The sequence below is a fragment of the Humulus lupulus genome, chromosome 2 (genome assembly GCF_963169125.1).
Source record: "Humulus lupulus chromosome 2, drHumLupu1.1, whole genome shotgun sequence".
Classification (NCBI taxonomy): Eukaryota; Viridiplantae; Streptophyta; class Magnoliopsida; order Rosales; family Cannabaceae; genus Humulus; species Humulus lupulus.
The window spans coordinates 16,646,460-16,659,521 of NC_084794.1; the positions used below are offsets into that span (position 1 = coordinate 16,646,460).

The 13,062-nt window shown below is 36.8% G+C and overlaps 1 protein-coding gene across 1 annotated transcript; it reads right to left on the reverse strand.

Annotated features, from left to right (window-relative positions):
- Positions 1-2,569: 2,569 nt before the first annotated feature.
- LOC133813971 (protein FAR1-RELATED SEQUENCE 5-like) lies at positions 2,570-12,064 on the reverse strand. Its single transcript, XM_062246997.1, has 5 exons — positions 11,770-12,064; positions 11,276-11,524; positions 6,618-7,640; positions 3,245-3,879; positions 2,570-3,133 (listed from the first exon to the last, which is right to left on the reverse strand). The coding sequence occupies exons 1-5, from the start codon at positions 12,062-12,064 to the stop codon at positions 2,570-2,572; spliced, it is 2,766 nt and encodes a 921-aa protein (XP_062102981.1).
- Positions 12,065-13,062: the final 998 nt, after the last annotated feature.

Consider the following 13,062-nt stretch of genomic DNA (forward strand, 5'->3'; position numbering starts at 1 on the left):
GTGAGAGCCAAAACTCGCATTTCTTGAACTTCGCGTAGAGTTGGTGCTCCTTCAATCGCGTCAAAATCATCCTCAAGTGTTCCTCGTGCTCTACTTCATCCTTGGAGTAAATTAGAATGTCGTCGATGAACACAACGACGAATTTATCCAAGTAGTCCTTGAAGACCCTATTCATTAAGTCCATAAACGCGGCTGGCGCGTTAGTAAGACCAAAAGACATAACCAAGAACTCGTAATGTCCATAACGAGTCCTAAAGGCTGTCTTAGGAATATCTTCCCCCTTTACCTTGAGCTGATGATACCTGGACCGTAAATCGATCTTAGAGAATACAGTCGCGCCTCGGAGTTGATCAAACAAATCATCAATCCGAGGTAGCGGGTATTTGTTCTTAATCGTTACTTTATTCAGCTCTCGGTAGTCTATGCACATGCGCATACTTCCGTCCTTCTTCTTCACGAATAGTACCGGAGCTCCCCATGGTGAATGGCTTGGCCTAATGAAACCCAAGTCTAGGAGTTCTTGTAGCTGTGTCTTTAACTCCTTGAGTTCCGTAGGTGCCATCCGGTATGGTGCCTTAGAGATAGGCTCGGTGCCCGGTACTAATTCTATCGTGAAGTCTATTTCTCTAGTTGGCGGCAATCCTGGCAAGTCATCGGGGAAAACTTCTGGAAATTCTTATATAACTCAAACATCTCAAACAACATCAATATTTATATTTTATAAAGAAACCAAACAAAGATTCTAGAGAATAAGAAATTTTCTTGACCGAAAATAGAAATACTATAGATCTATAGTACAAGTTTGAGATGAAGAGAATGAATCTAGATTTAATTTGAGTTTTGAGATGAAGAGATGCGTGAGCCAAGAATAAGTTTCTGAATCTTGAAGTGATATGCATTTATATACATACATACATATATATATATATATAAACAGGGTTCATATTTATAGCAGGTTTTTCTGATCGACGAATTCTTCTTCGAACAGCCCCGACGGCTCCACTAGCAATCCTTGATAGATCGATTCGAAATAATTCATCTCATAACCAACAAGAAGAAATCCAAATCCCCCTTAGCCACGCTCCCCACCTCGGCATTTGTTGCCAAACCTTGGTTAACAATGCCAGTGCGGAGAAGGACCTCAAGGATCTCAAGAGAAAAAAGACTATCTCAACCTTCCATGCCTTCCAAATCGAGCTTCACGACCTCCAATTCGTTGATTCTTGAATCGTCTCTCAATTTGAATATCACAAAGACACGATCAAGGTTGTCTCCATTGGAAGCTTTTGGATTTATGGAGCAAGTAATTTGTCCAGACATACATGGTAATGGCTTCTAGTTTCAAACGAGGAACTTTGGTAAGATAGATGTAGTGAGCACTGAGCAAGCTGGGTTTTGTTGGAAAAAAAACAAAAAAATATTTTGCTTATTCAATAATATTGCTTTAATAAACATATCAATAAGAATAGAGAAAGTTATATTTCATTTTTTTTTAAATAAAAAGAAAAGCTGATTGTGTTTTAATAAGTGGAGCAGATCCAGGTGGCACTTGCCAAAAGATTACATATGGCCCGGGTTAATAATTCCACCGTCATGAATATAAACTACATATTAAGTGTATAAAGGCTTGAGATGAATTAGTGTACTAACCATGGTTATGTCTGACTTTATTATACGTAGGCCACTTTTAAAAGTTTGGACATAGTGAAAGGGGAAAAAAGGTAAAAGTTTGGACATAGTGAAAGGGGAAAAAAGGTAGTTCAAGTATGGCCTACTATTATATTTGAACTACATTTATTTTTATTTTTGTGGACTTCTTTTGCGAACTACTTTAATTTTTTAGCAAAGTCAACTTTTGGAAGTAGACACATTGAAGCAATTTGTGTTTTATGAATAAGGCATGAATGGGCTAGCGGTGAAGGCTAGGTGGCTGTGGTGTTGGCTTTAATTTGATTTTTATTTTTTCATTTCAAATATGATTGGTGTATTTTCTAGTTTTCAGTATACTGCAGCATAATTATTGTAAATTTTTGATAAGATTCTGCCAATTTGATGTATTAAATTCAGTTAAAATTTAATCTTTTTTATTTGTAATTTTTGAATTTTTTTATGACATTTCGAATGGAGCAATGCCCATTGCTATATGAACCTACGGAAATTGATATTTCCCGTCTTTATATCATAGAGCTATGGACTGCCCGTTCATGTAGAGTTCAGAAAATAAATAATAAAATATGTTTACCTATTATAAGGTTAAGGCTACTTAATATCAGCATAAGTACAGTTGCAAAATATAAATAACATGCAACCATTAAAGAGCCTGAGACTGTATTTTTATCATTATAAGACCATGACAGACCTCCATATCGATAGAAATGCTGACCAAGTATTCCGCACATTAGTTTTGCTACAAATTTATAACATAGTGTTCAGTATTAATTTCTAATATCACTCAACCATACATTTTGTAATTACGGAGTGAATCTAACTTTGAGAAATCCTATTACTCCACCGATTTGAACCGTAGTCATTTGGTTCTTCATCTACCACGCAATATGGTCACCAATCACTAAGCTTTGAAGTCAAACTCTCTTCCTTGACTGCCTCCCACTTCATCTTCTTCAAAATTGAATGTTTTGTTTTCTGTCCATTGATGACTGCCCTCTTCATGATTAGCATATTCGTCATCTTCTTCATTTTCGGAATCTTCATAATAGACACACGGTTCCTTTCCCTTCAGTCTTTTGGGGCATGTTAACTTGTTGTGACCAGCCTTCTTGCATAAACTACATTTCCTACCGACACTATTTCTTGTTCCTGCTATTCTCCCAGTCCCCTTAGATTTGGTGAATTCTGGGTCTTGCACAATGAACTGGGACGCCCTATGCATAGGGAGGTTGGACGTGCAACTATCTCCACCAATCACTAAAGCTTCTTTGAATGTTGCACAAATTCGATCAATTTCGAGTGTAGCAATACGATGTGCATAGTCGGTCCTACTCGAGAGGAAGGCAACCTCATTCATTCGATTACTTATTTGTCCAAACCTATCCTTTTGGAGGGTGGTTTTATCAATATGAATACAACTATCATTCCAGATTGAACTCTCTCCCGACCGAGCTTCAATTGTCCACTGCGTCACAATAAGTGACTTTGGCATGTGTCACATGTCTTGGTGCTTCATTACGGCAAACATATGCCTACATGGTATCCCAAACGTAAGAAAATATTGGCATTCACAGACAAAAAAGTCATGATCAAAAGTTGCATAGACTGCTCGGCTTGGTCCCCGACGAAACTTGTGTAGTTTCATCATTATAGCACCCTCCATGATGGTTTTTGTGAGTACAGTGTACTGGCCTTCCTTTGACATTTGTCGTCTAACCTTAAAAAACATATTCTTTGTATATATCCTTGAAAGTTCTTCCTCCATAACTGGTAAGTTCGTCACTCCTAATTGTGGTGATGTGTGCAGTGACTCATAATCATCGGTTGCTTCGCGATGCCTAACCCATGAAAGGGCCATGTCAAGGGCCCTAAAAAATTCATATAGCTTCAACTTCTGGTTCAATTTTTTCTTCAGAACGGCATTAATACCTTCGTTACGTTGGGTGGTTGACATGCCACAGAAAAAGTTCCCTCTCAAGTAGGTCTCTGCCCATTTATGTCTTGTATTGTACAATTTAGCACCATACTTCTTTCCTTGCAACCCATACTGTATCATAACTTCACTGAATTTATCCTCAAACTCGTCAACATCATAATACTTGAACACGAGCTTTGTTAGGCTTTCGCTGAAACTTGGGTCTTTCACCTTCTTAACAACTTTGTTGTGCATATGCCAATAACAAAGGCGGTGGGTTGCATTTGGGATCAAAGCTGTAACGCCCCAAACTCCAGGGACCGTTACGGTGTGCCTTGTAAACAGTGCTAAACTCGCTAATCGAGTCATTTGGCCAAAACCGTGAACTAAGTATGATTAGCGGCTTGAGGATTAAAAACTTTGGTTAAGATGTAACGTTTCACTAGAACGTTTACTATATACACTGGGATCCCGAAAATAAAGTTTCAGAGTTTATTACAGAAAATATTTACAACAGGCCGTTCTAAGCGGCAAAACAGGGTTCAATCCTAGTTCCACTTTAAACCTCGGCCGTGGCGGACGAGCAGCTGCATATGTACACATCATCACCTAAGCTCTCCAACTCAAGGATGGTCCAGCTTCCTCTTGCCTTTACCTGCACCACGTAGCACCCGTGAGCCGAAGCCCAGCAAGAAAACCCAATAAAGTATGCTATAATGTCAACAACAATCATAATAACCATTCAGGACTATCAGTCCAAGCAAATAGGTGACAATAGCCAAAAGTCACAATAATGAGCATCGCTCCTTCCAGCCATGTGACGATAGGGTCACCAGGGCTTAACTGGTAAGTGATCCTTTCATAAGTTTGGTTAGGACAGGTACATGGTGAATGGTCACCAACATAACCTTCCTCCCGACTCTAGAGTCGTGCAATGGACAGCGTCCCTTAGCCATGTGACAACAGTCACCGGGGTCATATACCTTGGCCACAAACATCTGGTCATAGACCAGGCAAGCGCTTATAGTTCTCATTGACCTTCCGGTCGGTCCAGCATTAATACCCCATATGAGTCATTCAATGCCAACCTCGATTAGATCTAATCTTTATTTGGCCCGGCGTTCACAACGCACTGCCACCTCTGACCCTTGGGTCGGTAAAGCACGACCAGTGCTCAACCCGTGGTGAACTTAACTAATAAGTCACAGCTTCATAGATGGATCTGGCACTATTGTCGATTCTGACTAATAAGCCAGCGCCATACACAAGTAAGCCATGCCACCAAACACATATCACATGTCCAATATCCATAAACAAGGTATTTAGCATGCTTACTAACAGATACCAGTACAAATAGGACCATGCGCAACCACAGAGGCTCAAGCTCTGAACAATATCATACCCAGTATATAGAGCATGTCCTAATCACATGTTTCTTATGCATCATGTGCAACATATTCAACAATCCAACATGCACCAACAACGGCCATGCATGTCACGTTTAATATCCAACCAACATGCATCAAGAGTAGCCATGCATGTCATACATAATAATCAACCGTCAAGCATCAATAATAACCACGCGTGTCATACTCATTAATCAACCAACATGCATCATAATAACCATGCATGTCTCATATACACAGGGTGTAGTTTTCTTACCTCCGGTTCGAGTGAGGATTAGAACGAGAATGACCCCTGAGAACGATCGATCCTTAATCCTTTAACGGTCACCTAGTCATAACCAAAACAACCTCCAATTAATGAAAATCACCAAAGATAGGGTCTTAACCTAAACCCCACTCTCGGGACCTCGAAACATGCCCACATAGTGAGTAGATTCGATCCCGGGCCTTAAAGATTGAAACCCCAAGTCAAAAACCCTTAAAAACACCCAAAACAGGGTTCTGAAAGAACAGGGTAGCGCTACAGCGCTGCCCTTCTAGCGCCCCAGCGCTCAAGACAGAAACACAACCGCCCTACTGAAACCCTGTGTAGCGCTATAGCGCCCTCTGATGGGCGCTGTAGCGCTACCCCCAGACAGCACCACCCCAGAAACTTCCTTCTTCGACTTCCTCAATTCTAACTCGATTCCAATGCTTCCAAATCCCATTTTTGGTGCCAAATGAACCCAAAAACCATCCCCACATGTCCTAAGGACCACAACCCCAAGAACCCTAGCCAAAACTCCAACCAATTCCCAAGTTTCCAACTCAAAAACCAGCAGAAACTTAATATAGAAAACAGAGCAAACCAAGAGTTCTAGTGGCTAGAAACTCACCTCAATCTTGGCAACACACCCTCTTCAATGGTGGAGCACAACCCTAGCTTGGCTAAGCTTGGTTCCTTGGCTTAATTCCTCAAACTGAGCTTGAAAATCCAAAGAGAAAAGAGGAAGAAAAATCCATCGGGAGAGAAGGAAGAGAAGCTCTGTTTTTCCCCTGAATTTCCACAACTTTCTAACACTTAAAAGCTGATATATATCTCTTAGGGTAAAAAGACCTAAATACCCTTAGGTCTAGAATAAAACCTTAGCAACCACCAAGGGCAAAACCGTCCTTTCACACCTATTTCATTAATCACAATTAACATCCTCCAATTCCCGCTATTCCCAATATTCTCAAACACCAATAAGCCATATCCCATTACCCTTCAATTCCCGGTAATGCTCTAATCATTAAATTCACCCCGAGACTCACCCCGAGCCCCGAACTTATACCTGTTATGACCAGACCAAACTCTCGCATCTCATGATCGTCTCATGTCGACTAGCTCGAACCAATCCACCTTATAATGTGGCTATATTAATTAATCACAATCATGCACCCAAGATATACAGTTACGCCCACAGCGGCCAAATTACCAGAATACCCTCACAATAATAAGTTCTCCCATATGCATGCATTCACCATCATATAATAATATAAGTCACGTAAACATGCATATAATCATTAAATACTATAATAAATCAATTATGGCCCTCCCGGCCTCCTAATCAAGGTCCTAAACCTTATTAGGAAATTTGGGACATTACAACTATCCCCTCCTTCTGTTGCAATCGCCTCATCGCCATCGATGACAACTGTTTTGGGTTGAGCCTCATCCATACATTCTAAAAAGGCTCGTGTCGCCCACATGTAGCTGCTTGCAGACTCGTTTGCGAGAATTGCAAGGCCTAGTATGGTAGTCCTGAAATGGTTGTTGACTCCCACCCATACAAGTAACGGTTTGCCATAACTATTGGTCTTATATGTTGAGTCAAATGCGATTGCATGTCCATACATCTCATAGTCCAGTCTTGACTTCCCATCCGCCCAAAACAAGTTCAAAAGTCGTCTTTTGTTGTCGTACGAGAATATTCCATAAAATCTCGGATCGTGATCAGCTTTATGCTCTAGATACCCGACAGCACGACCCGCGTCCGATCCTGCAAACTGCACATTTGTTGCAGCAGACATACGATTGTACAGGTCTTTCACCGTGAACGACAATTTATGATAAACCCCCACCTTGTCGGCCATGTACGACATTATGTGGCATGTTCTAACACCTGCATCCTTCATTGACTTTGCCTGCTGAAGATCACCAGGTGACACAAACCTGTTGGACCGTAGAAACTGCTTGTGGTCATTGATGGTGACCGGATGTGAGTGATCTGTTGAGAACTCCTTGCAACTCCATTTACCACTACACTTAATCAGATTAACCCGGAATACAACCTTACAATGGACTCTGGTAATTTTCTTCAGTTCCGTTTTTTTATCCTGCCTATTTAAATTTGCCTCTAACCTAGACCCTTCCCTAGAGCACACCCACTCTCGCTCGCGAATCTGGCCAGCGCTATTCTTCCTCATGTGACCTTTTCGAATGCTAAATCCAATCACTCTTCCATATGCATATATAAATTCCTCTGCAAGGTCCAGTGTCTCAAAAACATGGCCTATTAGGGTGTTCTTACTCAATTCTAGTGGGTTTTCAAAGATTCTAAACTTTGAAAAATTTCCCTCTCCTTCCTTATCCAACACAGTTGGGTCCTCATAATCTGCCAAATCCAGTCCTGCAAACGTTCGTGGTTCAAAATTATTTTCTCCTTATAGTTGTTCTATTTCTTCCATTTCACTGATCTGCAATTCCCCATCCACATTCTCTTCTCCATTATAAAAAACCATTTCACTTCCCGTCCTGTTAAATATAACCAAAATAAAGGATTTCAGTGTTAAAGAGTGTATAAATAAATCAACTCCTACTATGACTTTATCTCAGGAGGTATACTTTCACATAGGTATCAATATAAAACAATCGTATCACATTTATAATTAGCAAGATTTATCATTTCTTTTCAACTAACTTCACTCATATGCTAACATATTGTAACTCAGTATAAACTTTACCAATTTTTAAATTTTATGTTTACCTTTGGTTAATGTGAAACGTTCAACAACTCTAGAGGATTCCATTTTTAAAAGATAAATCATGCATTAAATTGTTTAATCAATTCCACATAAAAATTGGTAATGAGGTTAAAAGTTACAATGAATATCAACGTTTTACACAATCTTGAAGAGTATATGGTGTGTGTAAAGGTTAACTACATTGTAATTTTATAGATAAGGTGGGAGGCATATAACCTGGGATGGAGTCCCTGAGAGCGATTTTCAATGGCCCTCTTTTCGTCGATTAACTCCAGATTGCTTCACAGAGGACTTGGCCTGAATCCACGCAACATTGTTTGAATTATTGAAGTTGTTTGGTTTTTTTCTGGTATGAGGAAGAAAAACACGAATCACTTGTGCTTTGTTAATGTTTGGGTTAGAGTGTAGGATAAAACAATTAATGAACAATAAAAATATATAATTTCTGTTAACTACTCCTATGGTCATTATGACATGTGAAACATGACCGGTATATCCAAAAGAATATCACAATTTTCATTTATATTAAACCAACCTGTGAACATTTAATGTGAACATAACTCAGATCTAGTACATCATCACCACCTGTCTAATTTCCCAATACTAAACCATGGCTACCCAATAGTAATCCGCCACATCAATTAAAATTTTATTACTAGTGTAATTGTGTTTGTGATCCTTTATTTTTAATTTTATTACCGGTGGTATTTATTTTGTGTGGGCTTTTAATTTTTTTTTTTAAAAAAAATTATAAAAACTTTGTCAGTCAGAAATTGTAAAGTAAGCTATTGTCAATCATAATTAATGCTTTGTTTTTATATAACACAACGGGATTTGTTATCAATAATAATCAGTGTGAGTGCAGATAATTTTTTGGTGAGAAATGCGGTAGAATTTTATCGCGAGCCAACATGGCAGTACACTTGCAAATATTAAAACGTGCCACACCTAAAAGGGGTGACATTTAATAAGTTTAGTTTTAATTGAATCCAAATAAAAAAATTAAAACTACATATTATTTAATATTAAAAAAGTATACAACTGTAACAAACTTTAATATAAAAAAATAAATTTTGTTGTCTTCCTCCATGTCAAACTTTAGAAATTTAAAACAAGTTTAATAAACCCCCATTTTTTATTCCCTATTCATCCCGTATTTCTAGCTTACTCATTTTCTTCAATCACGGTAGACCACCACCATCACCTCTGTCATGCTAGCTAACGATGACCACTACAACCACCATTTTCACGCCATCGTCGATGAACCCCGAAAGCCACGACCACCACCACCTCTTCCGTCTCGCCACTACAATGGGTTTCACACCACTTCTTCCACCATTGATGTCGATGTAGAGCTCAGTTGATGAAGATGATACGGGAACTGAACTTCTTTCACCAAGAGGAGGACAAAGCACCATTAGCCACACAAAAGTTGTAAACGAAGACAAACACAGTCAGATAGTGGAAGAAAGCAAAGTTTAATTTTTTCTACATTAAAATAATATTTGTTCTTTTATTTTTTTTATTTTTTTTTTAGTTTAAATCAATAAAAAATAAACTTAATAAATGTCAGAGACGTTTTAAGATGTGAGAATTTGTCTTTTTATAGCATTTGTATTTTTTGGGAGCCTGCCTTGCATGCTAAGTCAATTTTTGCGGCTCACTAGGCATGTGGCAATTCGGCCATACTTGGATCTCTACAAATTTATCTACATATTCAAAGTGTGTATGTGTTAAAGTTAATAAAGCTATCTACCTTTTTTTCTTTTTTTTTTTTGTACATACCGAAATTTTTTATATATCACATGTGAGTCTGACACACTTGTTTTCTTTCTATTAAATTATAATATTTTGTCTAAATTCTCAGCACATCTAATAGCCTAAAAACTAATGTAGTTTTTTCAAGAAATTCTACTGTGTTAAAAACAGTGAATATCTTACATATTTTAATTTGTCAAATATAATAAATTAAAATTTTGTTAAAATAATAAATTAAAAATTACTATTTTTGTTTTACGTGATTATTTATTTGATCAATGAATTTTTTTAGAAAATAAATTGTAAATTAGAATTAAATTATGTTGTTATATGATTTTATAATTAATTATTTTACTAAATTTATATAGATAAAGATTTTAAAAAGTAATTGACTTGTAAAAAGGACAGAAGAACAAAAAATCAAGACTGTAAAGAAAAATTAAAGAAAATTAGGAAGAAATTTTGTTTTTAAAAAAAAAAACTCAATTTACAATTTGTGGAGTTAGAAAAATATTTTACTTTGTTGGCTATTTTTATTTTATAATATTTAACTTTTAGTGTAGAATTGAAATGATAAATTTATATTTATTTATTAATAGTAATTTTTTTTTGTAATCTTTATTTTATAAAATATTTTATCATTACCTTAATTTTATTTTAAAAAATATATTATAAATTAGAATCCCTTTGTATAATTTTACAATTAAATATTTTAATAAATATAGTTATAAAGGTGAATAAGAATTTAAAATTGAAGAAAATATCCTTTTTATTAAAAAAAAGAGAGTAAATAATTTAACACCAGAAGTGTAGAAAGAAAAAAAAAATTTGTCAGTAAAGAGAAATTATTGTACATAACATAGACCTTAAAAAAAATGTAAAAAGTCTATTAATATATAATGAGAACATAAAAAACAAGTAAGAAAACGTGAAAACATCATTTCCTAAATCCTTTGATAAATTAGAGTTTGTTTTTAAAAATTATTTTCAAAAATGATAAACCAAACAAGATTTTTGTGTACGTCCACAACTTTTAAATTTTAAAAACATAAAATCTGATTAGAATTCTATACCAATCACACCCTTAATTATTTATTAAATTAAATAAAATCTGTTATATATAATAATAATTAATTAATATGTTGTGGGTATAAAATTTCAAACAAAGTTGTTATTATTTATACACATGTGTAAACAGCCCTAAAACAAACATACTCAGAATTGATGTAGAGGCACATTAACCTTAATAAACAGGAACGACAATACTAAAATAAAAACTTAAGCCATTGTCTATAGCAAAATCAGGTCTTTGCTTCCAACGCATAATTAGTACTACAAGGGGCATGTCCAAAACAGATTGTGAAGTAGTTCCAGGCAAAAGTCGTGTTTACTAACACAAACCATACAAAATATTGAGTCTGTTCCGTAACCCCAAACAAGTTCAAACTCGACGAAAATATAGTACTTAATCCTTAAAACTGTAGAAACCTCCCAACGATAATACATAACTATTTATCATTACCGTTGTTGATTCCAGTAGATGGACCTGTTGTGGATGGAGTAGGTTTGGGACCAGCACCATTGAAGTAGGCAGCCATCTGAGAAGACAGGCGATCTATTTTCTTATTGCACTCCATTTGTCTGATTTCGATGTCATCGAGTTTGCTCATGGTATAGTGTTGGAAGAGTTGTGGATATATCACCGTCAATAGCGGCGACGATGGTTGTGCCTCCTCAGATGCATATGGGGAAGCACCGAAGTCGGTGTAGTCTGCACAGAAGCACCCATTGCTCTTATATCCATTGGCTTGAAAGAGATTCCTCATAACGCCGAGGGTTAATAAATTAGGACAACATTTTTTAGTATATAACAACATTAATAGATTATATTCATCATCTGATTTGAAATAAAAACTATGTTCAACAAACTAAATTAAAAATAGATATAACTCATATGTTGGGCTGATTACCAAAAATTATAAATTACAAAGTTAAGAATGGGTAGAAAATGAATACCTTCCTCCCCGTCCCCACATTTCTTGCCTCCCATTCTTTGTTGTTCCTCCGCATCGCTGGTGTCAGAAGAGAGTTCATGCAAAACAATATTGGCTGACCTCTCTTGGATTTCAATGGACGGCGACATAGTGGGTGGAGGGTTTGGGTGAAAACCTTGGTCGTGGTTTACATTGACTTCAAAGTCATCAGAGTAGTACGGAGTGCTGCCTGTAGAATAGTCGGACCAGTTGTTTGATTGAGCAAACTCCTTTCTGGAACGTGAAGATTTCCTACCAATTTTTTTTTTGGAAGCCATTGTTCTCTTGTTTGAGCTACAATCTGAAGCGTAAACGTTAAAAGACACAGAAGGTCAAATATTAATAAATGAAATATATATTAACAGATTCACACGCAAGGCAATAAATGAAAAAATGATGGTTTCAGTTCGGATGGGACTGTCCAAACCGTGTCTACACGGTATTTATTATTTTTGCACTGCCATCATTCCAAGAGTCTTTTTTTTTTTCACCGTTAGATGAACCAATACCAATCAACCAATATCTCTTTATTTATCCTTAGATTTTTGTTTTTTTGTTTTCTCTCAAACACATTTCCGTTTCACATGCATGCAGGAAAATCTTTGATTTCCATGTATTGGATCCACATGATGATATTTTTCCTTTATTATATAATAAAACTATCCTATTTAATTGGTTTAAATAATGTATTAATACCATATATGAAATGGTAAAAATTAAGTATAATATATGTATATTTAAAGTCTTTCAGTTAATTACTCTAAAACGACTTCTCAAAATTTATGATGGTATTAGTACAAATAAAATATGAAATTTATTGTACAAAATTATAAGTGACACTATTTTTTAATACACGATGATTAATTATTTACAAGATGGGGGACTCGATGACACAAGCCTGGGGGAATTTGAGAGCATACCTCGATAAAGAAGCGATAGGACTCGATGGGGCCTCGATGGTACAGGCTTTTGGGTAGTTTAGGGAATACCTCGATAGGCATCGATGGGGCCTCGATGGTACGGGCTTTTGGGTAGTTTAGGGAATACCTCGATAGGCATCGATATAGATCGATGGGGCCTCGATGGTACAGCTTTTTGGGTAGTTTGGGGAATACCTCGATAGGCATCGATAGAGATCGATAGGGCTCGATGGTACATGCTTTTTGGGTAGTTCAGGGAATACCTCGATAGGCATCGATATAGATCGATGGGGCCTCGATGGTACAGGCTTTTGGGTAGCTTAGGGCATACCTCGATATGGATCGATAGATATCGA